Source organism: Trematomus bernacchii, unplaced genomic scaffold, assembly GCF_902827165.1.
Source record: "Trematomus bernacchii unplaced genomic scaffold, fTreBer1.1, whole genome shotgun sequence".
Lineage (NCBI taxonomy): Eukaryota > Metazoa > Chordata > Actinopteri > Perciformes > Nototheniidae > Trematomus > Trematomus bernacchii.
The window spans coordinates 223,878-250,114 of NW_022987695.1; the positions used below are offsets into that span (position 1 = coordinate 223,878).

The 26,237-nt window shown below is 40.5% G+C and overlaps 1 protein-coding gene across 2 annotated transcripts in view; it reads left to right on the plus strand.

The window, feature by feature from the left end:
* LOC117489245 overlaps nucleotides 1–26,215 on the plus strand; it is a 39,167-nt gene extending 12,952 nt beyond the window's left edge. For both annotated transcript variants that reach the window (XM_034138435.1, XM_034138434.1), the window contains exons 8-13: nucleotides 5,204–5,222; nucleotides 6,891–6,993; nucleotides 7,756–7,771; nucleotides 22,725–22,754; nucleotides 24,211–24,333; nucleotides 25,573–26,215. In XM_034138435.1, the coding sequence (XP_033994326.1) occupies nucleotides 5,204–5,222; nucleotides 6,891–6,993; nucleotides 7,756–7,771; nucleotides 22,725–22,754; nucleotides 24,211–24,267 (225 nt within the window). In that variant the 3' untranslated portion in view covers nucleotides 24,268–24,333; nucleotides 25,573–26,215. The remainder of the gene's footprint in view (nucleotides 1–5,203; nucleotides 5,223–6,890; nucleotides 6,994–7,755; nucleotides 7,772–22,724; nucleotides 22,755–24,210; nucleotides 24,334–25,572) is intronic.
* The last annotated feature ends 22 nt before the right edge of the window (nucleotides 26,216–26,237 follow it).

Here is a 26,237-nt window from a genome sequence, read left to right on the forward strand (position 1 = left end):
TTAACGGACATCTTGACCGGGGAGGGAGAAAAAAAGCCACAGCGGAGAATAAACAGAAGGGTAACCATGGTAACTATGGGCGGGAAGTCTTCTTCGCTGCTTTTGTGGCAGACTACAGCGCCACTTACAGGCCTGGCATATGTACTACAGCGTCTCCAGCGCTTTCGAGTGGCAATGGCCGGCCGTGGCCCAACCTCACATTCCCCTGATTGGTGGAGAGTTGGCCCAATAGTCGTAGCGCCACTTCTGTGACGTCATTGAAGTGTTCAAATCTGGATCAGTTTTTATCAGATCCGTTGCAGCCCCTTTCTTAGAGATTTGGGTATGGAGGAAAATAGAGAGGGTTGTGTTTTCTGACACTTGGTGAGTTCCCTGGAACACCGGGGACAAATATTCATGTAGAAAAGACGTACAAAAGTGCATTTTGCATGATAGGTCCCCTTTAAATTAAATCAACTTTGAGGGTCAAGCTGTAAGACTGAGTAGATTTAAATGTAAAAGGATGAATAATTAAAGTTGCATTTAAGATCTTCATTCCTGTACATTATTTAATTTTCTCATCTTATTCTATTTGACATGTACAGTTTATTTCACCTTTGATTATAATGATTGATCATGAAAGTGTTCTCAAAGCTGGTCAAGGTGCAGCTAGTTTGAATGACTTTGTATACTGCAGGGTAGCTTGTGAATTTACTCCAGGTGGAACTAAAGTCTGATTTAACACTTGATTATATTTCACATCATTCATCCACATCTGTAAAGTAACTAAAGGTATTAAATACCATTTACCTCTGAATTGTAGAGGAGTAGAAGTACAAAGTAGCATTAAGGGAAATACTCAAGTATAGTACAAGTGTACTTAAGTACTGTACTTGAGTAAATACTTTTAAACCTTTAGTTGCTTTACTGATCTGGATGAATGATGTGAAATATAATCAAGTGTTAAATCAGACTTTAGTTCCACCTGGAGTAAATTCACAAGCTACCCTGCAGTATACAAAGTCATTCAAACTAGCTGCACCTTTACCAGCTTTGAGAACACTTTAATGATCAATCATTATAAAACATATCATATATATTATTCTGAAATGGACCAATCTGCACAATGAATACTTTTACTGTCGCTACTTTAACTATATTTTGATGATAATACTTTTCTACTTTTACTTGAGTAACATTTTGAATGCAGGACTTTTAGTTGTAACAGAGTATTCCTACTCTGGTAGATCTGAGTACTTATACTTATACTCAAGTCAAATATCTGAGTACTTCTAGCCTACTTTTACTCAAGTACAAGATCTGTGTACTTCTACTTTAACTCAAGTACAAAATGTGAGTACTTCTTCTTTTACTCAAGTACAAGATCTGAGTACTTCTACTCTAACTCAAGTACAAGATCTGAGTACTTCTACTAACTCAAATATAAGATGTGACTATACTTCTACTTTTACTCAAGTACAAGATCTAGGAAACCCTGCAGAAAGCAGCGTTAACACAGAGTAGAGGGAACATTACAGTGTGGTATTTCACAAAATTCAACCTATAAACACACAGATCAGATGGACACAGACTATAATATTTTTAATTGTCCATAAATACCAAACAGATGAAAGTCTATAATCACTTTGGGAGTACTTCTACTTTAACTCAAGTAAAAGACCTGAGTACTTCCCACCGCTGTCACATGTTATGAGAGCAGACACAGTGTCTCCTCTTCCTGCAGCAGTCACCAGAGAGCACGTAGCCGCAGAAAGGGAAAGTGAAAGAGCAGAGCAACATGCAAGAGCCAGGCCAGATAAACTATCAGTCTTTTCAGTAAGTACTCTTCTTTTAAGGCTGCTGCATATCTACCATTTAACGGGGTAACTCTGCAGGTTCTAAGTTCACTTTAATATACTCTCACGGACTAACGCACGCTTTTTTAAGAGATAGAGAAGAGTGTTTGTGACGCATGTTTGAAGTGTGTGTACTAAAGGTTTCCATTTATCTTCCTCAGAAACATGGACGGCCAGAGACAGAAACAGGGTAAGAAGTGTCTTTAGAAATGAACTACATGTACACATTTACTCATCATTCTTGCAACTTTGTACACATTTCAGAGGTGGCCTATTTTTTTACGACATTTTTAATGACTTTACAGATTACAATTCGTCCTTCCTGTCTAAAGAAAAGCATGTGTCTCTAAATGTGATGACTTTACATGTCAATTTATCCGCGTCAAATGTAAGGATTAGCAGGATATACAGCCTGTGTTATATAACAATAACACCCTAAGAGGGGCCATTTTACTGCACGATGAATACTTTCACTTTCAAAATTCAAAGCTCAGTTGCTGCTAATACTCACACACAGCTTTAAATATACGACTTTAATTTAGTTTCAGGGTGTGGGCACTTTAACTTGAAGGACCTATGTGTAGGACAGGGCGGAATTATTGTCAGAAATGGAATATAATATTTACACAATCACATGATTATGAAGAAGGTTGTGCTTTGATCTTGCTGGACTAAACTTATAACCATCATAACGTTGTGCTTGCTACGAAGCTTCTCCCCAATATTCATAATTCCAATGGAAACCCTCAATTGGCTTTTTTTTAGGCTTTTTTCTTCTTGGTTGGCATCGAAAAATGATAATAATTCTTGCAGATCATAGTTGTAATCTGCATTTTCACCACTAGATGTCACTAAAGCTACACACTGGTCCTTTCAGTCAGTGGTTCCCAACCCTAGAGGTGCTTAAGGGTATTGCAGGGGATAGGAAGAAAGATTAGGGATTGAAATATACAGTATTTCCACACAAAAAAACATTTTAAAATCAATTTTCATAAGCCTGGTGTCCCGCCCCCAGAACTATCAAAGCTTATGAAAGACAAGCAAGTGTCAAGTGTCTCAATAAAAGCTCTTAACATAGATGTTGAAACTGCTAGAAGTGAGTCTTAATATTATTATTTTTCACTCACAATAAGTGTAAATGTCAAGTTTAAATACATTTGTATTAAGGGTGAGGTATACAAGTGATTTTCATCTAAGGAGCAGTTGGGTTAAATACAATAACAAAACGTTTAACATAACATTTTAAAATTCTTTATTTCTACCCTTTTAATTTCTCTTATGTGCAACGCCTTGTCTTTTATGCTGCTGCCACGCAAACATCTCCCAAATTGGGATCAAGAGAGTACATCTTATCTTATTTAATCACAGATAACAGTGATTCGTATAGAATAGTGACCAGCACAAGGGGAACACGAGACAAAAAAGTTGGCTTTAAGTGAACAAAATAAGTACTTTTCCACCATGGTGTTCTTTCAAGACTGCAATATTCCAGTATTATAGACAATACACTACATTTAGTCATTAAAATAAAGCTGCTTTGCTAATATTTCTGATACTTTTTTAATGGTTTAACGGATAAAATGCAGTGAGATAGGAGTTGGTTGTTGTGATAAACCAACATACACCTTTACAACTGGATCTCTGGTCGTTAATAATGACAGAGAGGTCAAGAACAAAAGCAAGCATATTGGTCCGTTATATTATGGGAAGATGTGAAAACTTCACTTCTGTATTTTTGCAATGGAGTCTGGTGGCTTTTGAAACTTTAAGTCACACTTTTGGACATGGTTCTTCTGCATCTGGGTTTGTGGTATGAATCTAAACAAAATTACTCAAAACAAATCTTCTCTGTGTTTAGTGCTGGGGAGGAAATTCCATGTCTCCGTGGCAGGATGTACCAACGGTGCTCATCAGACCTATGTTAATGACCTCAAAGGGATGGGTCAAATCGAGGTGATCTCTCCTGAACAAAGTGACTACTTGGTGCTTTTCTGTCCCATCGCGTCTCGAGTTGGAACAGACATCGGAGAGGCAATGGACAAAATCCCAGGTAGGAAATGTCTAGGACGATGATTGGCCGATTTCCCACTGGTTATTCAAAGGTACACAGGGAAATGTTAAAAAACGTTGTGTTATCTGTTAGAAAAATCTCACTCGTCACCGGCTTGAGCTTCAATATCAGGATCCATGTATTTATTATCCTCTCAGGAATGGAAGTAGTCAAAACAAAAAGAGAATTTGTTGGTATTTTTGTCAAAATTCTGACTTTTGGTCAAAATCTCAAAATTCTGACTTTTTCTCAAAAATCTCAAATTTTGACTTTTTTTCCAAAATTCTGACTTTTCTCAAAATGTTAATAATCACTGGTCACCGGCTTGAGCTTCAATCTCAGGATCCATGTATTTGTGATCCTCTCCAGAATGGAAGTAGTCATCACATACAGAGCATCAACTAGTTCCTGAACAGTGTCCTTCACATGCTGATATCCAAGAGAGGGAGTTACACAGTCACAAGATGGAGGAATATAAAGCAGTATTCAATGTTTACTTCAGATTAGCTCCACGTCAGAAATGATCATGCTTGTCATATGTCTATCTCCATAGAGGCTGAATCATCATGTTAATCACATAGCTATCATATGCCTCAAACAGTCCTGATGCTCTTCTAGGTAATCATACATCCTGTCATGTTCACAGCTACAGTTGGGAAACCTTTGTTATCATGTGTACTCTGATATTGGAAGAGTACCTTCAGTATTTTCCCAACATTATCTCTGTGCTCACAGGTGGGAAACCAATCTTTCTGGTGGTGATGCATCACACCTACGACAAAGATCATTTTGTGCCTGAAAGCAGGAGACTCGTGGAAAACCCGAATGTCATCGTCACCGTAGACGTTCTGTTCCATCAGAGCAAAATGCTGATCTGCAACCGCAATGACACGGCCTGGTTTCAGGTCAAGGATGTTCTTGGAGTTTCCCCTGCACAGGTAATTCATTTCACACACAATCAATGTGAAGAGAACTGATCATGTGACTTTAGAGGGTTAGTTTGGATGTTTAGAAGTGGGGTTGTATGAGGTGTTTATCTATAGGCATTGTATCAGTTACAGTAGATGGCGGAGCGCACCCCAAAAAAGGGAAACCCAACGGAAATAATGAAAGATAATTCTAAGTGTACGGTATATTTGGAATATCTTCAGTGCTTAACCTTGCCATAAGCTCTAACTATACCTTATAAATACCTCAATAAACCCCAACCAATAACATTCAAACTATCCCTTCAAGAGGTTAGGAATCATTGCTGTGGTTTACCTCTGAATGGATGAATTTCTTCTGAATGACACTCGTTTTTTTTCTTCTCTTTCAGGACAGCAGCTGGCTATCTTGTAAGTATGGCTTTAATAATAACCTTCTATTTTCAGATGACAGTTTTCCAATATCTACATTAATAAGCCATTGCCATGTGAAAACCTTCTGTCTATAGTGGCTGTGAAGTGATATTTACCTAGTAGTACTCACGTGTAAAAAAGAAGAAGCTATTAGGAGGTTGAAACCGGTGTTTTTTAAAGTTAGAATCCATTTAGTAACATATTATATCATAATACCCAAAATATCCTAATTCGTATTTTCTTAAGAAGCTGCAAATCAATTTGTATCTTGACGCTGAACTGCAGATCAACAATTGATAAAACTAAACTAATGAATGTTGCTCACTCTAGGATCAAATTCTAAACGTGCCGTACAGTTATTTGACTATTATATGATGCTAACGATTAGCTGGTTTAAAAACCCCAACAAAAAGCAATGTGGGTAGGTGTGTTGAAACGTAGTGTGGTGACTATTGCCACTCAATATCACAGAGGGAATGGCTGAACTGGGTAAACTAGTTGGACGCGTGTGATCTCCATTGCTTTCAACACCATTTATTTTCCAACAAACACGGTCAAAAAACTGTTTGCTCTTCCCAATCCCAGATCACCCACCTGAACCAGGGACATCAATTATATCCTGTGGCCCCATTACGCCATCTAGTGTTCAAAATATAACAAATAACATATGTTTATGGTTATTTAGGATCCCCGTTAGCTTTTGCTCTTGAAGAAAGCTACTCTTCCTGGGGTCCGACACTTAAAACAATACAACAATACTCAACACAACAACATTCAAGACATAAGTCCTGACATCATTAACAACATCACACACATCATCAACAATCTCATCCACTTTCAACATCAAACTCAGCCAAGGATGAGCGCACAAGACACCCACCAGTACAAAGCATGAAATTAAATTAAATTAGGGTTCACAGTTCACAAGGGGTTCATGCTCATTAGTAGATGGCACTTCAATCTCTTCTTGAAAGAGGCTCTGGACTCTATGTCAGCAAGGTAGTTTGGCAATGAGTTCCATTGTAGCTCTCTAAGTCACAGAAGAGTTCAGAAGATGTGTCCTGGGTTTAGGTGCCAGTAGATGGCCTGATGTAGCTTGTCTAGTCTGATGGTCATGCTCGTCTCTTGTGTAAACTATTTGATCATAATTGGACATTTTCCAATTTTTCATTTCTCAACCGGAAGCCATGATAGATTTCTATGCATAACTCCAATATGAGTGTAATGGCTGCAACACGTAGTATAGATTCAAGATTCAAGGGTTTTATTATCACGTGCACAGCAGCTACAGTGTAGCTATGGCAATGCAAAGCTTAGGTTCCTCCTAGGGTTTTATGAAATGACACGTTAACTTCTATTTGTTCTTGAAATGACTCATATTCTTCATTATATGATATTTTAAGATTGAGGTACTATAGTTTTACTTTTCCCTTCTGGCAACGCTGGTGGTGACCATCTTTTGTATCGGAAATGTAACTCCAAGCAAGATGCCAACCAGACTTTAAAAAATACATATATATATTGAAAATAACTGAATGGACAAATGGCTAAAGCTGTAAAAAAAGAGTATTTTATTTCCTTTGTAATAAGAAAAAACCCATGTGATCTAATTCATGTTGTGTTTGCTGTTGATGAGATGACTGATTGATCTTTTCTTTCTTTCAGTCTGGATGAAATACCGAAAGATGATTATTATTATAATAATTGTTTTTGCAGTTGTTGTAGTAATCATTGTGTCCGTGGAAGCGTCGGTGCCGCATACACAGAAGTAAGAAGACCTCAGGGGTTTATTATTCCAATAAATGCATTTTGAAGGGACTAAAGTGCATGTGCAATGCATGTGCAATCAACAGGAAATGAAGGATGCTATTAAACTATTAACATAGATGCTTTTGAGCTGAAGCTTTGGATCACTGATGTTTTATCTAAGGTGCATTAGAGAAGAATAGATGGAAGAATAACAAACCTGCTTTAAGTAAATGACACTTACAAATTCACACAAGATTCAAGTTAAACTTATAAGACAAACCTGCCATTCGTTGAAAAGTGTTTAAAGTCTACTCTCCAGTATTATTGATAAAGTTCCTCCTGTCCAAATTGACACGGCCTGGTTTCAGGTCAAGGATGTTCTTTTGGTTTCCCCTGGACCGGTAATCCACTTCACACACAATCAGTGTGAAGAGAACTGATCATGTGACTTTAAAGGGCTAGTTTGGATGTTTAGAAGTGGGGTTGTATGAGGTGTTTATCTATAGGCATTGTATCAGTTACAGTAGATGGCGGAGCGCACCCCAAAAAAGGGAAACCCAACGTAAATAATGAAAGATAATTCTAAGTGTACGGTATATTTGGAATATCTTCAGTGCTTAACCTTGCCATAAGCTCTAACTATACCTTATAAATACCTCAATAAACCCCAACCAATAACATTCAAACTATCCCTTCAAGAGGTTAGGAATCATTGCTGTGGTTTACCTCTGAATGGATGAATTTCTTCTGAATGACACTCGTTTTTTTTCTTCTCTTTCAGGCCATCAGCCAATATTGTAAGTATGGCTTTAATAATAACGTGCCGTACAGTTATTTGACTATTATATGATGCTTGTTCTACGACATTAAATACATCAGCAGTGACCCCACTGGTGATTTTTGAAGAGTTGACGTGTCTGAAAAACGATGGTTGTTAACAAGTGGCTGAATAGGACTACAGAAGTTGTGGAGGCCGTTTTACGTCATTACGCCGAACACGTGAACACTCCTCTAAGTTTGTTTGCCCTGTTCTGCTTGAAAGCAAGTACCTGCCTCCTGCAAACTGTTCAAACAAACGCTTCAACTTGTACCATTTTGAATCTGTATTTTTGAATATGGATCTTAAGTTGGCGTGACGTCGGCAAAATGCTAACTCACTTCTGGGTTTTAGGACTCGTCACTGCACCACTCTATTAGCTGGTTTAAAAACCCCAACAAAAAGCAATGTGGGTAGGTGTGTTGAACACGTAGTGTGGTGACTATTGCCACTCAATATCACAGAGGGAATGGCTGAACTGGGTAAACTAGTTGGACGCGTGTGATCTCCATTGCTTTCAATACCATTCATTTTCCAACAAACACGGTCAAAAAACTGTTTGCTCTTCCCAGTCCCAGATCACCCACCTGAACCAGGGACATCAATTATATCCTGTGGCCCCATTACGCCATCTAGTGTTCAAAATATAACAAATAACATATGTTTATTTTTAACGGAGGCGTGTGGTGCAGTGGGTTGTGCGTTGGTGCATGTCGTTGTGTCCCTGAGACACTTCACCCCAAATTGCTCCTGTGGGGATTGGCCACAGTATTGAGTAAGTAAGTCGCTTTGGATAAAAGTGTCTAACAAGTGACATGTAATCTATGTTTATTTAGGATCCCCGTTAGCTTTTGCTCTTGACAAAAGCTACTCTTCCTGGGGTCCGACACTTAAAACAATACAACAATAATACTCAACACAACAACATTCAAGACATAAGTCCTGACATCATTAACAACATCACACACATCATGAACAATCTCATCCACTTTCAACATCAAACTCAGCCAAGGATGAGTGCACAAGACACCCACCAGTACAAAGCATGACATTATATTAAATTAGGGTTTACAGTTCACAAGGGGTACATGCTCATTAGTAGATGGCACTTCAATCTCTTCTTGAAAGAGGCTCTGGACTCTATGTCAGCAAGGTAGTTTGGCAATGAGTTCCATTGTAGCTCTCTAATACCCCTTTCACACCGGCGCTTTTCCAGCTCCTGCTAGGAGCTAGAGCCTGAAAAGCGCCGGTTTTTCCTGTTCACACCGCAGCGGCGGCGCGTCATAGCTCCGGAATGCGGTTCACTTCCAGCTCCAAAAAATTGGCGGTCCAGAGGCAAGAGCTTCGGAGCTATGACGCGGCGTCGCTTACGTCTCTTACGTCGAGGCGTGCAGGAAACCTTACTTTGACCATCCGTTCGCTGTTATTGATCATTGTGGAGATACATTGGCTATACAGGTTGTCATGTCCGACTATCAGAAGTAGAATCATAATGAGAAATACGCCGGTAAAATGTGCCTATAGGAAACGGCTTAGCAAGTAGTCAGTTTAGCTTCGGTTGCTATGCTAACATCACCCATGTTATACCAGAGAAACTTTCATAACAGCGTTGTGATGCCAAACAGCGTCAATTCAGACTGACACACATTCACTTAAGGGGAACTGGGGATATGTATCAGCTGCTTGTGTGACAGTCAGACAGTGAATATTTTAGAGCCGTGTGAGCTAACCCGGAGCTAACGGGAAAATAAACTCCCGTGGAAGAGCAGCCAGCACTGCAGCGGTCGGTAAATGCCGCTGAAACACATTAATAAACAATGAACCACGGCACTCTGGAGAAAAGTATAAGGTTGGAGAAGTCGTTATTTAATTTAATCTGGCTTCGTATGATTAAAAGCAACACGATCATCGACCCGATGCAGTCCCCGGCCCGTTGTTGTTGTGGGAGAAAATCAGCGACGTAAACTGTGACGTCATGACGCAGCAGCGGCAGCTCTGGGCAGTGTGAAGAGAGCGGGAGCTGAAAAGGGAAACGGGAGCTGAACCAGAAAAGCTCTCGCGAGGAGCTAGAAAGTGAAAAGCGCCGGTGTGAAAGCCGCATAAGTCACAGAAGAGTTCAGAAGATGTGTCCTGGGTGTAGGTGCCAGTAGATGGCCTGATGTAGCTTGTCTAGTCTTATGGTCATGCTCGTCTCTTGTGTAAAATATTTGATCATAAAAATACAGTCTTTTTTTTGCCAAATTGGACATTTCTGAGAAAAGTGATAACACCAGATTGCAGACGTTTCTCAACCAGAAGCCATGATAGATTTCTATGCATAACTCCAATATGAGTGTAATGGCTGCAACACGTAGTATAGATTCAAGATTCAAGGGTTTTATTATCACGTGCACAGCAGCTACAGTGTAGTTATGGCAATGCAAATCTTAGGTTCCTCCAACAATGCAACATATTATATATACAGGACATAAGACAAAAAAATATATATAATAAAAAACTTGAAATAGTGCAAATGAAACAGAGTACAATCAATTTTAATAAAATAGTGCAGGTGAAAGAAGAGAATGTAAGGTTAAACATTGTACAGAGAAATGCAATTAACTGTAACTACTAACATATAGTTAATACCTATGGGTTTTATGAAATGGCACGTTAACTTCTATTTGTTCTTGAAATGACTCATGAAGACGTCATATTCTTCATTATATGATATTTTAAGATTGAGGTACTACAGTTTTACTTACGCTGGTGGTGGCCATCATTTGTATCGGAAAAGTAGGAACATGTGATTCCTAGCAAGATGCCAACCAGGCTTTAAAAAAAAAAAAGTATATTGAAAATGACTGAATGGACAAATGGCCAAAGCTGTAAACAAACAGATTGTAAAAAAGTGTATTTTATTTCCTTTGTAATAAGAAAAAACCCATGTGATCTAAATCATGTTGTGCTTGCTGTTGATATGAGATGATCATGCGGCTTTCACACCGGCGCTTTTCACTTTCTAGCTCCTCGCGAGAGCTTTTCTGGTTCAGCTCCCGTTTCCCTTTTCAGCTCCCGCTCTGTTCACACCGCTCACCAATATGGTCTAGCTGCGGCCGCGGCCAGTACACGACACTACACGACACGCCCACTACACGACACGCCCACCTGACACGACACTACGGTGGCTGAGAGACATTACCGTACATGGCAGATTAAAAGCGAATTGCAAATGTTATTGTAGCATTTTAAGCAACTATTAGGCAAATAAATGAATAACCTAGTCTATCCGTTTGAGACACAACAGTATAACTTTCAACCCAAATCATTTTGTCAACAAACGGTGGTTTAGTAAACTTTTTTTTAATATATAAAATAGGTATTAATGAGATAATCTATTGATTATGTTTGTCTAACTGCTACACATGTATTTTATACATAAATGTAGATATTTGTGAACATCTAAATATAGTTGTTAAAGGTTTTAAGATATACATAATCACATCATGGGGTCATTAAGGAACAAATTAGGAGGGCCAGTCAGGCCACTAATGAGCTTATTATTACATGTATTATTATTACTTTATAAATTAAAAGTACTAGGGGTCTATTACAAAACCTTTGAAGGAATCGCATCAATTAAAATAAATGTATGGCAAGTATGATCAAATTAACATAATGTCAAGATATAGCCAATAGACAATCAACATGCTTTGAATATAAAGGAAGAAGAACAATAAACAGATGAACATTTAGGTTTTATGTGTAAATTGTGAACAAACCATCTTAATACATCTGGCAGTCTAAGACAGCAAACTAAGCTTCTTTAACTGCTGCTAGAACACAGTTTTACCATGGGGTATTTCTAACAAGACCAAAAAGATATACAAGGCTTCCAAAACAGAAGAAACCAACTCAATACAGTATTTTAATTTCCTTCAAAACGACAAAAGCACTAATAAAAACCAAATAACAATAACATAAAGGAAAAGTAATTGAAGTGGTTGCCTGTTGTAAATACCTTGGTATCTGGCTTGATGATTGTCTCTTCTCTTGCATTCGGTCATACCCCCCTTCCCATACTATTATCGGTTAAAATTGGCCGGTGTCTTTTGCACAGTGATATTTCTGGAACCCCTTATCCCATTTTGATGGTTGACATCTCATTTGAACAGTCAAAGCCAGAATGACAGCAGGGGTGAATTTCATTTTATAATTTTGCAATAAGTCAAAGATATGTTTTCTGTATATTATAAAAATACTTGTCATGTAGGCATACTGGAGATGGGAAGGCTTTAGTCAGTGTTGTAGCTGAGATTCTTACCGTTCCAATGATGTATTAATAATAACTTGGATTTATATAGCGCCTTTCATGAGACCCAAGGTCGCTTTAAAAAGAACAGGAGTAGAAACAAACATAACAAAAGGCAGTCAGACGAACAGTTACTTCTTACCCTGTCTCTGTCCCTGGCCGTCCATGTTTTGGCGCAGTTCCACTACAGCGCGGAGCTCGCTTTAAGCGTGCCGTGTCGTGCCGTGCCCGTTTTTGGTTGCGCTTCCACTAGGCCTAGTTCCGGCCCGGCCCGGCCCGGGCCACTTTTTCACGTCTTTTCTGGCCCGAGAAAATTGTGGTTCTATCGAGGCCAACAAACAGGGCTGAGTCGGGCTGAGTCGGGCTGAGTATGCTAAACTAGAGAGAGGAGCGCTGGCAAGGGGCTACAACTACAACAAGATGGACATATTTGACCGTGATTTAATTGTAATACACGTTTCAAAATGATGCCGAAGTAACAACATACTGATACCGGTTAGTAAAAACCATGAATTAATGCTTTGTCAAGTCTGCAGACAGACGGCAGGCGAAAAACCTTTTAAAATGGGTGTTTTTCTAGATGGAGATTGGCTAAGCTAACGCAGTATATGCTCCGACCGTCCACACTCACAACAACGGCCTATACAGACATACATAAAGCAGCGACTGTATTCACCATGACACAGGCAGTCTGTGGTGTGTACTTGTTTAACTTTTGTCTAGTTTCTGAACATATATAAGGAGCTGTGAGCTCTGAGTGCTAACAGCTAACGGCTGTGTTGTGTTTCTGGAGTTCTCATTGAAGATGACGTCACGGCTCCGCCTACACTGCGTTACTATTGTAACTACCCCAGTTCCTAAACTGTAATGGAAGCGCAGCATGAAGTGAGTCGGCCCTGTTAAGGCCAAGCCGTACCGAGCCGTACCGAGCGTGGCCGAGGCCGACCGTGTAGTGGAAATGTGCCATTAGACAGACAAAACAAATAGATTTGGGGCCAAAGACCTTGGCAGACTTGAGGGCCCTTTTGAAGGCGGCAAGCGTGGGGATGTTGCAGATCTCCGCAGGGAGAGCGTCCCAGAGAGTGGGGGCTGCCATACTGAAGGCTCTGTCCCCGAAGGATCGCAGGTTGGTGCGGGGGGCCAGAGTCTGAAGACCGCAGGTTCCGGGGTAGGGCATGTGGGAATTGTATTGATTTAATACAAGCAAGCCAGTGTTTCATTGTGTACTTTCAACTACAGTATATGGTCCGGCAAGTTCAGCATTCACTGTGATGAATATACAATAAGACACTGATACCGTTTTCCTCAATGAACATTTATTGAACAGAACATCATGTGAAAAATGTTCCTTTTTAGTTGTAGGCTACAAAAATAACATGTTGTGGTTTTGCGCTTTGACATCAAAATGTTGGGGGCTGTGGAAATATTGTGCCATGTTGCTGCAGCAGCCGGAGCCATCACTGGAGCGGCCGTCGGAGCCATCACTGGAGCGGCCGTCGGAGCCATCACTGGAGCGGCCGTCTGGGCCATCACTGGAGCGGTCGTCGGGGCCATCACTGGAGGAGTCGTCGGGGCCATCACTGGAGTAGTCGTTGTGGTTGCTGGGGCCGCCGCCAACGTAGTTGGATGTTCAGTGCAGCAGTTTTTAAAGTGACTAATAAACATCTCCTTTCTCCCAATGATTCTTGGGCAAAAGCCACAGTGATAATGGCTGCTGGCCACACATTTGAGATGGCATTTATAAACATTATAACCTAAAAAGAGACAGAAAGTGGTTTAGAGGATTCTAGAAACAAACCAACATGAATTTCTTGTAAATATGCAATTTGAAACAAGGTGTTTGTGCGAGAGCAATAAATAATCATGTCACCAACAATAATATTTTTGCCTATAAACTGAATTTTTGCAGATTGAATGTGTGATTATGCTTATATTGTGCCTACCCCAAATAAGGATACTTTTCCAGCATTATTAACACTTCATAACCTGAATATAAATCAAATTTTTAATGTTCAATTTATAATTCAAAATTAATTTACACCAAGGATGTCCTGGGGCACAGAAATAACACATGTATCCATAATGTGTGAGGCATTAAACACATCTAACAAGTAACATGTAATGTAATGTGATGAAGTATACAATGATCATATAGGATTATAGATGTACTTACCTCCATATTTCACAAGTGCCCTCTGGTGGCTCTGCAAATGAGCCATCAGACCAGGGTATGACCCGGTCCTTTCACAAAATGGACACTGGAAGGTGTCCGAGTCCAATTTGTTGAGCTCTGGGCGTGCTCCATCACGGAGTGTTGTGTTGTTTGTCTATAGGTGAATAAAATAGAATACAATTTCAGTGACTTTAATATTGGAAATAGTTAACTTCTTAAACAAGCAGCAATGGACTGGCCTGTATAATCCTATGGGACAAAGCTGGTCATACTTCCTCACTTTCAGAAGGTAACCCTTTAACTGCCAGCGCCACCATTTGGTAGAGCACATTTTGTGTCTTGATATCTTGTTGGAAAAAAAAAAAGTTTAACTCCATCTGATTCAGCCAGCTCTACCCTTTTGGTTGACATGTTATGCACAAAACAACCTCTAGATGTCACTGTGGTTCGAACAGAAAGCCCTTCAGCTAGTTTAAATCTTTATATATACAGTCTATGGTTTAAATGTCAGGCCTACAGCATGGCCACAAACCCCATCTAAAAACAGAGGCCTGATTGCATCCACCTGGGTTACTTGGCTCTACCCAATAACTATATATCATTTAACTTTAAACCACACTTAAAATAATAATATAATTATACATATGTGCATGTCAGTATAGCAGCTAATACATGTTTTTTTTTTTTTAAACATTCAAATGTGAAAGACACCTTCAATGAATATTTAAAACGTACACAAAATCAGATTCTTGTAAAAATGCGAGTACATGCATTGTTCCATCTGTCAAGCTAAAATATATACATATATCTTAGCTCTTAGCTTGACATGCTAACTGAACGAGCATGTTCAGTTAGCATATATGCTAACTGAACATCGAGCATGTCAAGCTAAGAGCTAAGATATATATATATATATATATGTATTCCATTTAGGGCTGTCAAGTTAACGCGTTAATAACGCGTTAACGCAAAAAAAAATTAACGCCACTAATTATTTTAACGCGATTAACGCATGTGTATTTTTTGTCCTCGACCGCCCCGTAGTTTCAGAGCGCATCGAGTTTAAAATACCATCTACAAGCTGATGCTGACAGCCCCGCTCCTGCCACATTTCCACGCTCACCGGCAGGCCCGGACTGGCCATCGGGAGGACCGGGACGGTGTGTGTATGTGTGGCGCGACTCGCGCGAGCGAGGCACACCTTACGTGTTGTTGTTGTTAGCATCTGGTGCTAGCTAGCTGCGCTAACGGATATAAGGAGCTGTTTCAATGACATTTCGCCGACAACTGCGCCGAGCACTTGACTTTATGCAGGTAGCCAGACAGTGGGACATTGTACGAAAAGTCAGCACACTCAACATGCAACATGATTGCAGCTCCCGTTCAAGCATATATGCCTTGAGCTGCACATAGCTCCAACGATCCATCACAGTGTGTCTCTCTCCACACACACACACACACACACACACACACACACACACACACACACACACACACACACACACACACACACACACACACACTGTATTATTGTATGAGAGAGGTTCCAGGTTGAATTGAGGCGAATATTTGTAATGTTCAGAGGTTGTTGTGTTTAATATTCATGAGAATATTTGTCATTGTTCAAATGATAATAAACAAACATATAAAGCATATTTGTCCACTCATATCTTGATAAGAGTATTCAAAACTTGAAAAATATCCCTCTAAGGTACAGATAAAAAATGTGCGATTAATTTGCGATTAATCGCGATTAACTATGGACAATCATGCGATTAATCGCGATTAAATATTTTAATCGACTGACAGCCCTAATTCCATTCCTTTACATTTAATATTTAAAATACAAATTAGCAAAATAAACACAATTACACTGCGCCTGTACTCGGTGCGCCATATTGTTTGTCTGTTCTCTGTAAACCTCATGTCTCCTTAAATATCCTTGCGTCAGCGTCAGTGTCGTCAATTCGCTTTTAATCTGCCACGTACGGTAATGTCTCTCAGCCACCGTAGTGTCGTGTCAGGTGGGCGTGTCGTGTAGTGGGCGTGTCGTGTAGTGTCGTGTACTGGCCGCGGCCGCAGCTAGACCCTTCTCCCGCTCACACCGCTCAAGAGCCGGGATGGTACTGCGTCATTGCCTCATCGTTTGCGTCATGACGTAACCGTTTACGTGCCTGCTTCCTAAAACCCAAACCGCGCGGAAATCACAACAACAATGGCCGATTGTATTGAAGCGCTGTTCGCTGTGGTTATCCTCTTACGAGACGAAATGGAAGGCATCGGACGACTTTTCAAGGGACGACTTTACTTGGAACTTTACAAACATCACATGCGAAATACAAGACTTCTTTGTGGTCTTCAGGGTCTACTTCAACAACGATTCCGTAGGAAACGGGAGGTAAATATACATCCTATTCGATGACAAGAAGACAAGAAGAAGAAGGAGCTGACGTTAGATCTGCATTGATGGAGTATTTCAACATGGGGGACCACTAATATTACTGCAGTTAAACCTGATCTATTTTGTATCATGCCTCTTACAATAAAATCACTGGATCAGACTTGAATTGTGTTTTCTTTTGTATACAAATCACAGAATGTAAACAGATAAACAGGTATGAACAATATTCTTATAAAAATAGTGCATACCCAAAAGGTTTAGACCAGAGGCCTGTACTACGAAGCTGGTTCAATTTAACCTGGATATGTTGGAGTTAGCCGGTTGGCGTAATCCAAAACATACGCGCTGGCGCTAAACTGTACTACGACGCTGGATATCAAGTGGATCGCTCAAGCCGCCGTGTCCTATCTAGTTAGGTGCGCGTTCACATGAAAGGGGTGGTATTTGGAGCATTCGACCAATCTCAAACACGGAGAAGCGTACTGACAGCGATACTTCCTGAATGAAAAGTGAACTTTAATATTAGTCAAATATGAGGACGTTAAACTTTAAACATCCATGACTTAAACACTTTACCCAGGATAAAAGCCACATAGCTGCACCTGCAAGGTGAATACAGCTGGTAAAAGAAAAAGTGTTTGAATGCGTACATTAACAGGTTTATGAAATCACTGCCCCGTCCAAGACACGAGTGGATCTGACTTTAATTAGGAGAATTTGACTCGAGTGTTTCGTCAATTTAATGTGTTGCTTAAAATAATACTTCTGCATACAGTATGTGACACTGTGAGTGTTGCACGGCCAGATACGGCTCAAGAAGCTGACTCAAATAAGGAAATATATGATACATTATGATGTGATATGATATGAATGATAATGGGACACATCTACGTCTGCACTCACAGTGCCGCGGACTGTACTTAATGTTACTCTGATCCGGTTACTTATGTCGTGGCAGATATTTAAGTAAGCTTTCTTAACGCTAATGTTATAATAGTCAGATTGCTCTGAAGATGGGAGGGGATATTCTATTAATTTTCACGTTCACACAGTCAGTTGATTTTGGCCGGTCGTCTTTCCTGCAACGGCAGTTTAAACTGTATTTCCTTTCTCCTCCTGTCATATGAATTGATCGCTTTAAACTCCGCACACGGAGCTCTGATTGGTCAGCAGGCAGTGCTTTCACTGAGTTGATCTCTTAGCCTTCCACCTAACCTGCTCCGGAGCAGGTTTGCCGCTCAGCATAAGTTACCATGGAAATCTAGCCTGCTAAAAAGAGAACCAGCGTCGTAGGACCGGAAAGCCCGAGATTTTCCTGAATTTAGCTGGCTAAGCGAAAATCCAGCTTCGTAGTACAGGCCTCTGGGGTCTCCAACCTTTCTTCACCTGAGAGCTACATTTATTGACATAGTAGTCATAGGTTGAATTAAGCTACTTTTGTAAACATGTGAAATTGCAATCCCCAAAGCTTATCAAAAATCAATACTTCTCATTAAGGTCAAAGACAACGACAATTTCTCACATTATTATGGCCCACATACAGTAAGTACATCACTGAAAATTCACATAAATGTCCAAGAGAAAAATAAAATGTTATAAGACTTGACTTATGTTTATTTTACATACAAATCAAAGAATGTATGAACAATATTCTTATAAAAATAGTGCATACCCAAAAGGTTTAGACCAGGGGTCTCCAACCTTTCTTCACCTGAGAGCTACATTTATTAAGCTACTTTTGTAAACGTGTGAAATTGCAATACCCAAAGCGTATAAAAATAAAATGTGTGTGAGTGTGTGCAGTCACCTGAGCTGCTGTGCAGATACAGCTGTGCTCAACATTCATCAGGGATTGGTCGCTCTCTCTTTGGATGTGTTATGAACAATTTAGTGCTAACCTCAGCTTTATGTCATTACATTTGTGCTGGGTAAGGGCACAGTACATTTGAGTTTGTTTCCTTCACTTAGATTTATGTCAGTATTTTATATCCTAACTTCTTTCTAAAGAGAAATAGGAATAAAATAAATGGTGTGCCTTGCTCCAGCTTGACAATGACACATTTATTTTAGATAACACAGGTAACGATTCCATTTAGCATCATTTTGTTTAAAGAATGCATGGCAGAATCAGACTTAGCATACAAGTAGTCATACTTGTCATCTACCACTGTTTTAGTTCAGTGTTTTATCATAGTGACATTAGCTAGTTTGCAGTGGATCACTGAAAAAATAAAATGTAATAAGACATGACTTTTGAGTTATGTTTATTTTACATACAAATCAAAGAATCAGAAGTATGGACAATATTTGTACTGTATATTATATAATAGAGTATTTAAAAAATAATGTATACAAAGTATTCACAAAAAGGTGTGGAGAACATACGGTATATACTATAACTAAGTGTATTTAAAAAAGAATGTATACAAGTATTCACAAAAAAGTGTGGAGAACATACTGTATATATTATATAACTAAGTGTATTTAAAAATTATGTACACAAAAGGGGCATGAACAATGGAGATACAAAAATAATGTCATTGTTTGCTGTTGGCCTCCATCACCTTCACCATCCTGTCTAACAAGCCAAGCATGTGGCTGTCATGCTCGGCCTTTGCGATTCTGGCGAGTCCGTCGATCCGGCTCTGCTCGATTCTGCTCTGCTCTGTGACGTTGAAGATCCGTAGGAACTCAGCATTGCCGTTCTGCACCTCCTGAAGCATCGCCCGGCTATGCTCCAGTAGCTCTTCGTCCCTGGCTTCACTCCTCTCCATTAACGGGACAAGGCCAGATGACGAATCCCGCTTCCTTTTAACTACAAAGGGAAAAATAATAATGAGGTCAACACCGTGTTCATGGCATTCTATGAGGTGTAAATTATATACTGTGTAATGAAATGTTTTATTGTTATTATGGCTGCAGTTGCATAACTTCAACAACTACTACAATGACAATGCCATGATAAATGGCAACAGGGAACAGTATTACCATTATGAACACTGTAAACCTTACCCTGTTTGTTACGGCCCACTGGCTGGGTTAGGGTCACCAGAGATTCCTGGGAAGAGCTGCTTGTTGTGGCAAGAGACCCAAGCATGTGCACGGGCGAGCTACACGCCGAAGGTGGTGGTGGTTCCGACTCACTGCACTCCAAACGAGATATGCCTGTAAACACAATATAAACACAATGAACAAAAGTAGCCCTTCAACAAATCATACATCGTTAGTGAGAAGAAAGAAGATACATTGGAGGCGTTCGCTGTCTTTGCCATGGGGATACCTTTGTTTATTATTGTTAGCATTAGCATGCTAGCGCATGGGTGCCCACCCGGTAGCTGTAGTAGGTAAACTTTAGCTATTATTGCCAGGTCTGTCTATAGCTACATGGTTTAGTTTATGTTGTAAAACAAAAAGGCACAAATAACACAAATCAGTAATGCATAACTCACCAGCATTAAATGACTCGCCCTCCAACCCAATTGACGAGAGATAGATAGATAGATAGATCGTACTTTATTGATCCCAAATTGGGAAATTGTTTTTGTTACAGCAGCATAAAAGGCATTTTACAATAAAACAAAATATACAAGAATAGAAATAAAATAAAATAAAATATAAAATAAAATATAAAATATACATGTCAAAATACAAAATAGAAAATATACATACAGATATTATATATATATATATATACAAATATATATATATTCAAAATATATGGAATTATGGAGTATTAAATATGAAACAGATTATGTGTGAGTAAAATGTACAAGGTGGTTTAATTTCTAGAGAAACTATGGAGCAGAGAGTTCTCTTCCAGCCAGAGGTGATTTATTGTACAGTGTTATTGCAGTGGGCAGGAATGTTTTCCAGTATCTGTCCTTGTGGCAGGGGAGCTGCAGCAGTCTGTTGGAGAAGGAGCTGCAGCAGTCTGTTGGAGAAGGAGCTCCTCTGACTGTCCAGCTGCAGGTGGAGAGGATGGCTGGGGTTATCCATAATGGACAACAGCCTGTTCAGTGTCCTCCTCTCCACCACAGCTTCAAAGGGGTCCAGCTTGATGCCGATGACTGACCCAGCTTTCCTGATCAGTTTATTGATCCTGCTGGTGTCACCGGCTCTGATGCTGCCCCCCCAGCAGACTGCAGCAAAGAAGAGTGCACTAGCCACCACAGACTGATAGAAGATCTCCAGCATCTTACTGCATACGTTGAAGGATCTCAGCTTCCTCAGAAAATAGAGTCGGCTCATCCCCTTCTTGTACACAGCGTCAGTGTTGATCCTCCAGTTCAGCCCATTGTCTAAGTGCACTCCCAGGTACTTGTAGACCTCCACAACTGCCACATCCTCTCCCAGAATGCACAGGGGCAGAGGAGGAGATGTCCTCTTCCTCCTGAAATCAATGACCATCTCTCTGGTCTTGGCCACATTCAAAAGCAGATGATTTCTTCCAGTCCACTCAACAAAATCACCCACCAGCGCTCTGTACTCCTCCTCCCGTCCATCCCTTATACACCCTACCACTGCAGAGTCATCCGAAAACTTCTGCAGATGGCATGACTCTGAGTTGTATAGAAAGTCAGAGGTGTATAAGGTGAACAGGAAAGGAGACAGCACAGTCCCCTGTGGGGCTCCAATACTACCAACCACCACATCAGACAGCACACTGCCCAGCCGGACGTACTGTGGTCTGTCCGTGAGGTAGTTAGTAATCCAGGAGATGGTGGACGAGTTTACCCTCATAGCCTGCAGCTTGTCACTCAGTAGCCGAGGCTGGATCGTGTTGAATGCACTGGAGAAATCAAAAAAGGTGATTCTCACAGTGCAACCCGATCCATTCAGGTATGAGTGAGCACGCTGCAGCAGGTAAATAATGGCATCGTCCACCCCCAGGTGAGGCTGGTAGGCAAATTGCAGAGGGTCAAGGAATGATCTCACCTGCGGTCTGAGATGGGCCAAGACCAGTCTCTCAAGCACCTTCATCACATGAGATGTGAGTGCTACAGGGCGATAGTCATTGAGCCCAGAAGGAGTTGTCTTTTTAGGGACCGGAACAACGCATGATGTCTTCCACAGCACCGGGATGGTCTCCAGGTGCAGGCTCAGGTTGAATATATACTGGAGAACAGGAGCCAGCTGGCGTGCACAGGTCCTCAGGACCCTGGGGCTGATACCATCAGGGCCAGCAGCCTTGCCTTGGTGGAGTTTTTTCCATCTGACTCTGGACCTGTCCTGTGCTCACAGTGAAGCGGGGGGGGGGGGGCTTGATGGCCGGGGGGATAGAGGGGGGGGGGGGGTCTGAGGCAAGATGAGCAGAGAGGGGGGGGGGGGTCAGCGGCAATGTGAGCAGAGGGGGGGTGCAGAAGCCAGGCTGGGTGGTGGAGGAGAGGTGTGAAGTGTAGGTGGTGAGCAGAGGGGGGATGTTGACGCCAGGCTGAGAGGAGGAGGTGAGGTGAGAAGAGGAAGTGGAGGAGACAGCAGCGGGCGGAGAGCTAAACCTATTGAAGAAGGTGTTCAGCTCGTTGGCCCTCTCCAGGGTGCCCACAGTCAGTCTGTCTCTCCCTTTGAAGACAAAGCGAATTCACGGTGCATCCCACACCACTCGTCGGTCTGTCTCCGAGGACCGAGTTTAGCAAGTCAAAATGTGGACTTGTTTTCGTACGACCGCTGCCACTCCGTCCGAGCTCTTTCTTTTGGTCCCGATAATCCTTTTTGTGTTTTGAGGTCTTCCATCGTTGTGTACAAACTGGATAAAATGCAGGCATTTTGTTGTTGTTCAGGAGGTTGACCCCGCCCATGCCCCTGCCCCCGCCTCCGCCTCGACGGACGTAAGAGAGACGTAAGCGACGCCGCGTCATAGCTCCAAAGCTCTTGCCTCTGGACCGACAACTTTTTGGAGCTGGAAGTGAACCGCATTCCGGAGCTATGACGCGCCGCCGCTGCGGTGTGAACAGGAAAAACCGGCGCTTTTCAGGCTCTAGCTCCCAGCAGGAGCTGGAAAAGCGCCGGTGTGAAAGGGGCATGATGCCCCTTTCACACCGGCGTGCCATTTCATCTTTTCTTTCTTTCAGACATCGGAGAGAAAATGGACAAAATCTCAGGTAGGAAATGTCTAGGACGATGATTGGCCGATTTCCCACTGGTACACAGGGAAATGTTTAAAAAAACGTTGTGTTATCTGTTAGAAAAATGTCTTGAGCTTCAATATCAGGATCCATGTATTTATTATCCTCTCAAGAATGGAGGTAGTCAAAACAAAAAAAGAGAATTTGTTGGTATTTTTGTCAAAATCTCAAAATTCTGACATTTTCAAAATTCTGACTTTTTTCTCAAAATTCTGACTTTTTCTCAAAATTCTGACTTTTTCTCAAAATCTCAAAATTATGACTTTTTCTCAAAAATCTCAAAATTATGACTTTTCTCAAAATCTCAAAATATGACTTTTTCTCAAATAATAATCACTGGTCACCGGCTTGAGCTTCAATCTCAGGATACATGTGTTTGTGATCCTCTCAAGAATGGAAGTAGTCATCACATACAGAGCATCACCTAGTTCCTGAACAGGGGGGGGGGGGGTGCGAGGTGGAGCCTCGCAGTGGCGAAACCGTGCCGCGCCACACTAATTGCGCCAGTCTGCGTGATCGGCCTGTAGGGAGGCACGGCCCTGATCTCACGTATCTACTATAATGCATAGCTGATTGTGTTTTATATATAAAATATGAATCTGCAAGGAATTTAAAAACAAGTATTATCTGATACATGTAATTGAAGCAACACAATGTTTGCCCCTGAGATGTAATGCACAGGAAGTAAAGGCTGATCAAATGGAAATATTTAAGTTGTAGGAGTTTACGAGCAGACTTTGAATGCAGCATTAGGGGGGGTGCGTCCTTCTAGGTTGGCATTGAAACATGATACTAATTCTTGCAGCACTTAGTTGCAATCTGCATTTTCACCACTGGATGTCACTAAAGCTGGTCCTTTAAGTCAGTGGTTCCCAACCCTAGAGGTGCTTGAGGGTATTGCAGGGGATAGGAAGAAAGATTAGGGGTGCAATATACAGTATTTCCTCACAACAACAAAAACATTAAAATCATTCATAAGCTTTTCTTAAGAAGCTGCAAATCAATTTGTATCTTGACGCTGAACTGCAGATCAACAATTGATAAAACTAAACTAATGAATGTTGCTCACTCTAGGATCAAATTCTAAACGTGCCGTACAGTTATTTGACTATTATATGATGCTAATGATTAGCTGGTTTAAAAACCCCAACAAAAAGCAATGTGGGTAGGTGTGTTGAAATGTAGTGTGGTGACTATTGCCACTCAATATCACAGAGGGAATGGCTGAACTGGGTAAACTAGTTGGACGCGTGTGATCTCCATTGCTTTCAATACCATTTATTTTCCAACAAACACGGTCAAAAAACTGTTTGCTCTTCCCATTCCCAGATCACCCACCTGTACCAGGGACATCAATTATATCCTGTGGCCCCATTACGCCATCTAGTGTTCAACATATAACAAATAACATATGTTTATGTTTATGCTTAAGGGAGGCGTGTGGCGCAGAGGGTTGAACGTTGGTGCGGTTTGTGCAGTTGTTGCGTGATGTTGTGCGGTTGGTGCAAGAAGTTGTGGCCCTGGACAGTTCACCCCAGATTGGCTACAGTATTGAGTAAGTAAGTCGCTTTGGATAAAAGTGTCTAACAAGTAACATGTAATCTATGTTTATTTAGGATCCCCATTAGCTTTTGCTCTTGACAAAAGCTACTCTTCCTGGGGTCCGACACTTAAAACAATACAACAATACTACTCAACACAACAACATTCAAGACATAAGTCCTGACATCATTAACAACATCACACACATCATGAACAATCTCATCCACTTTCAACATCAAACTCAGCCAAGGATGAGTGCACAAGACACCCACCAGTACAAAGCATGAAATACAAATTAAATTAGGGTTCACAGTTCACAAGGGTACATGCTCATTAGTAGATGGCACTTCAATCTCTTCTTGAAAGAGGCTCTGGACTCTATGTCAGCAAGGTAGTTTGGCAATGAGTTCCATTGTAGCTCTCTAAGTCACAGAAGAGTTCAGAAGATGTGTCCTGGGTTTAGGTGCCAGTAGATGGCCTGATGTAGCTTGTCTAGTCTGATGGTCATGCTCGTCTCTTGTGTAAACTATTTGATCATAATTGGACATTTTCCAATTTTTCATTTCTCAACCAGAAGCCGTGATAGATTTCTATGCATAACTCCAATATGAGTGTAATGGCTGCAACACGTAGTATAGATTCAAGATTCAAGGGTTTTATTATGCACAGCAGCTACAGTGTAGCTATGGCAATGCAAAGCTTAGGTTCCTCCAAGAATGCCACATATTATATATAGGACATAAGACAACATTTTTTATAATAATACAAAAATAAAAATAGTGCAAATGTAACAGAGTACGATCAATTTGAATAAAATAGTGCAGGTGAAAGAAAAGATTGTAAGGTTAAATAGTGTACAGTGAAATAAAATAATATAACTACTAACATATAGTTAATACCTGTGGGTTTCATGAAATGACACGTTAACTTCTATTTGTTCTTGAAATGACTCATATTCTTCATTATATGATATTTTAAGATTGAGGTACTATAGTTTTACTAACGCTGGTGGTGGCCATCATTTGTATCTGAAACAATTATGAACATGTGACTCCTAGCAAGATGCCAACCAGGCTTTAAAAAATATATATATTGAAAATGACTAAATGGACAAATGGCCAAAGCTGTAAAAAAACAGATTGTAAAAAAGTGTATTTTATTTCCTTTGTAATAAGAAAAAACCCATGTGATCTAAATCATGTTGTGCTTGCTGTTGATATGAGATGACTGATTGATCTTTTCTTTCTTTCAGATTGGATGAATATTGGAAGAATTGTTGTTCTTGTTGTCACAATCATTGTGTCCGTGGTAGCGTCGGTGTCGCGTACACAGAAGTAAGAAGACCTCAGGGGTTTATTATTCCAATAAATGCATTTTGAAGGGACTAAAGTGCATGTGCAATGCATGTGCAATCAACGGGAAATTATGCTATTAAACTATTAACATAGATGCTTTTGAGCTGAAGCTTTGGATCACTGATGTTTTATCTAAGGTGCATTAGAGAAGAATAGATGGAAGAATAACAAACCTGCTTTAAGTAAATGACACTTACAAATTCAAATGAAATTCAAGTTAAACTTATAAGACAAACCTGCCATTCGTTGAAAAGTCTTTAAAGTCTACAGTATTATTGATAAAGTTCCTCCTGGCACTGAAGAAATCTTTTAACAGAGATTGTAATGTAGGTGAATGGGTACAAACGTGTTAAATGAGAATGTTAATTCAGTGTGCTTTTGAGATATACAGATTTGTTAACATAATGTTTAAATGTGTGCAGTAGAGAAGTGTGTGATCAAATCTTATCAAGTTTAACATATCCTAAAATATCTGTAAAACCCTGCTGCTGCTGCTTTGTGCTCATTAAAACATCAACATAATAAATACAAATCAATCAATCACAGTGTCTGTGTACATGTG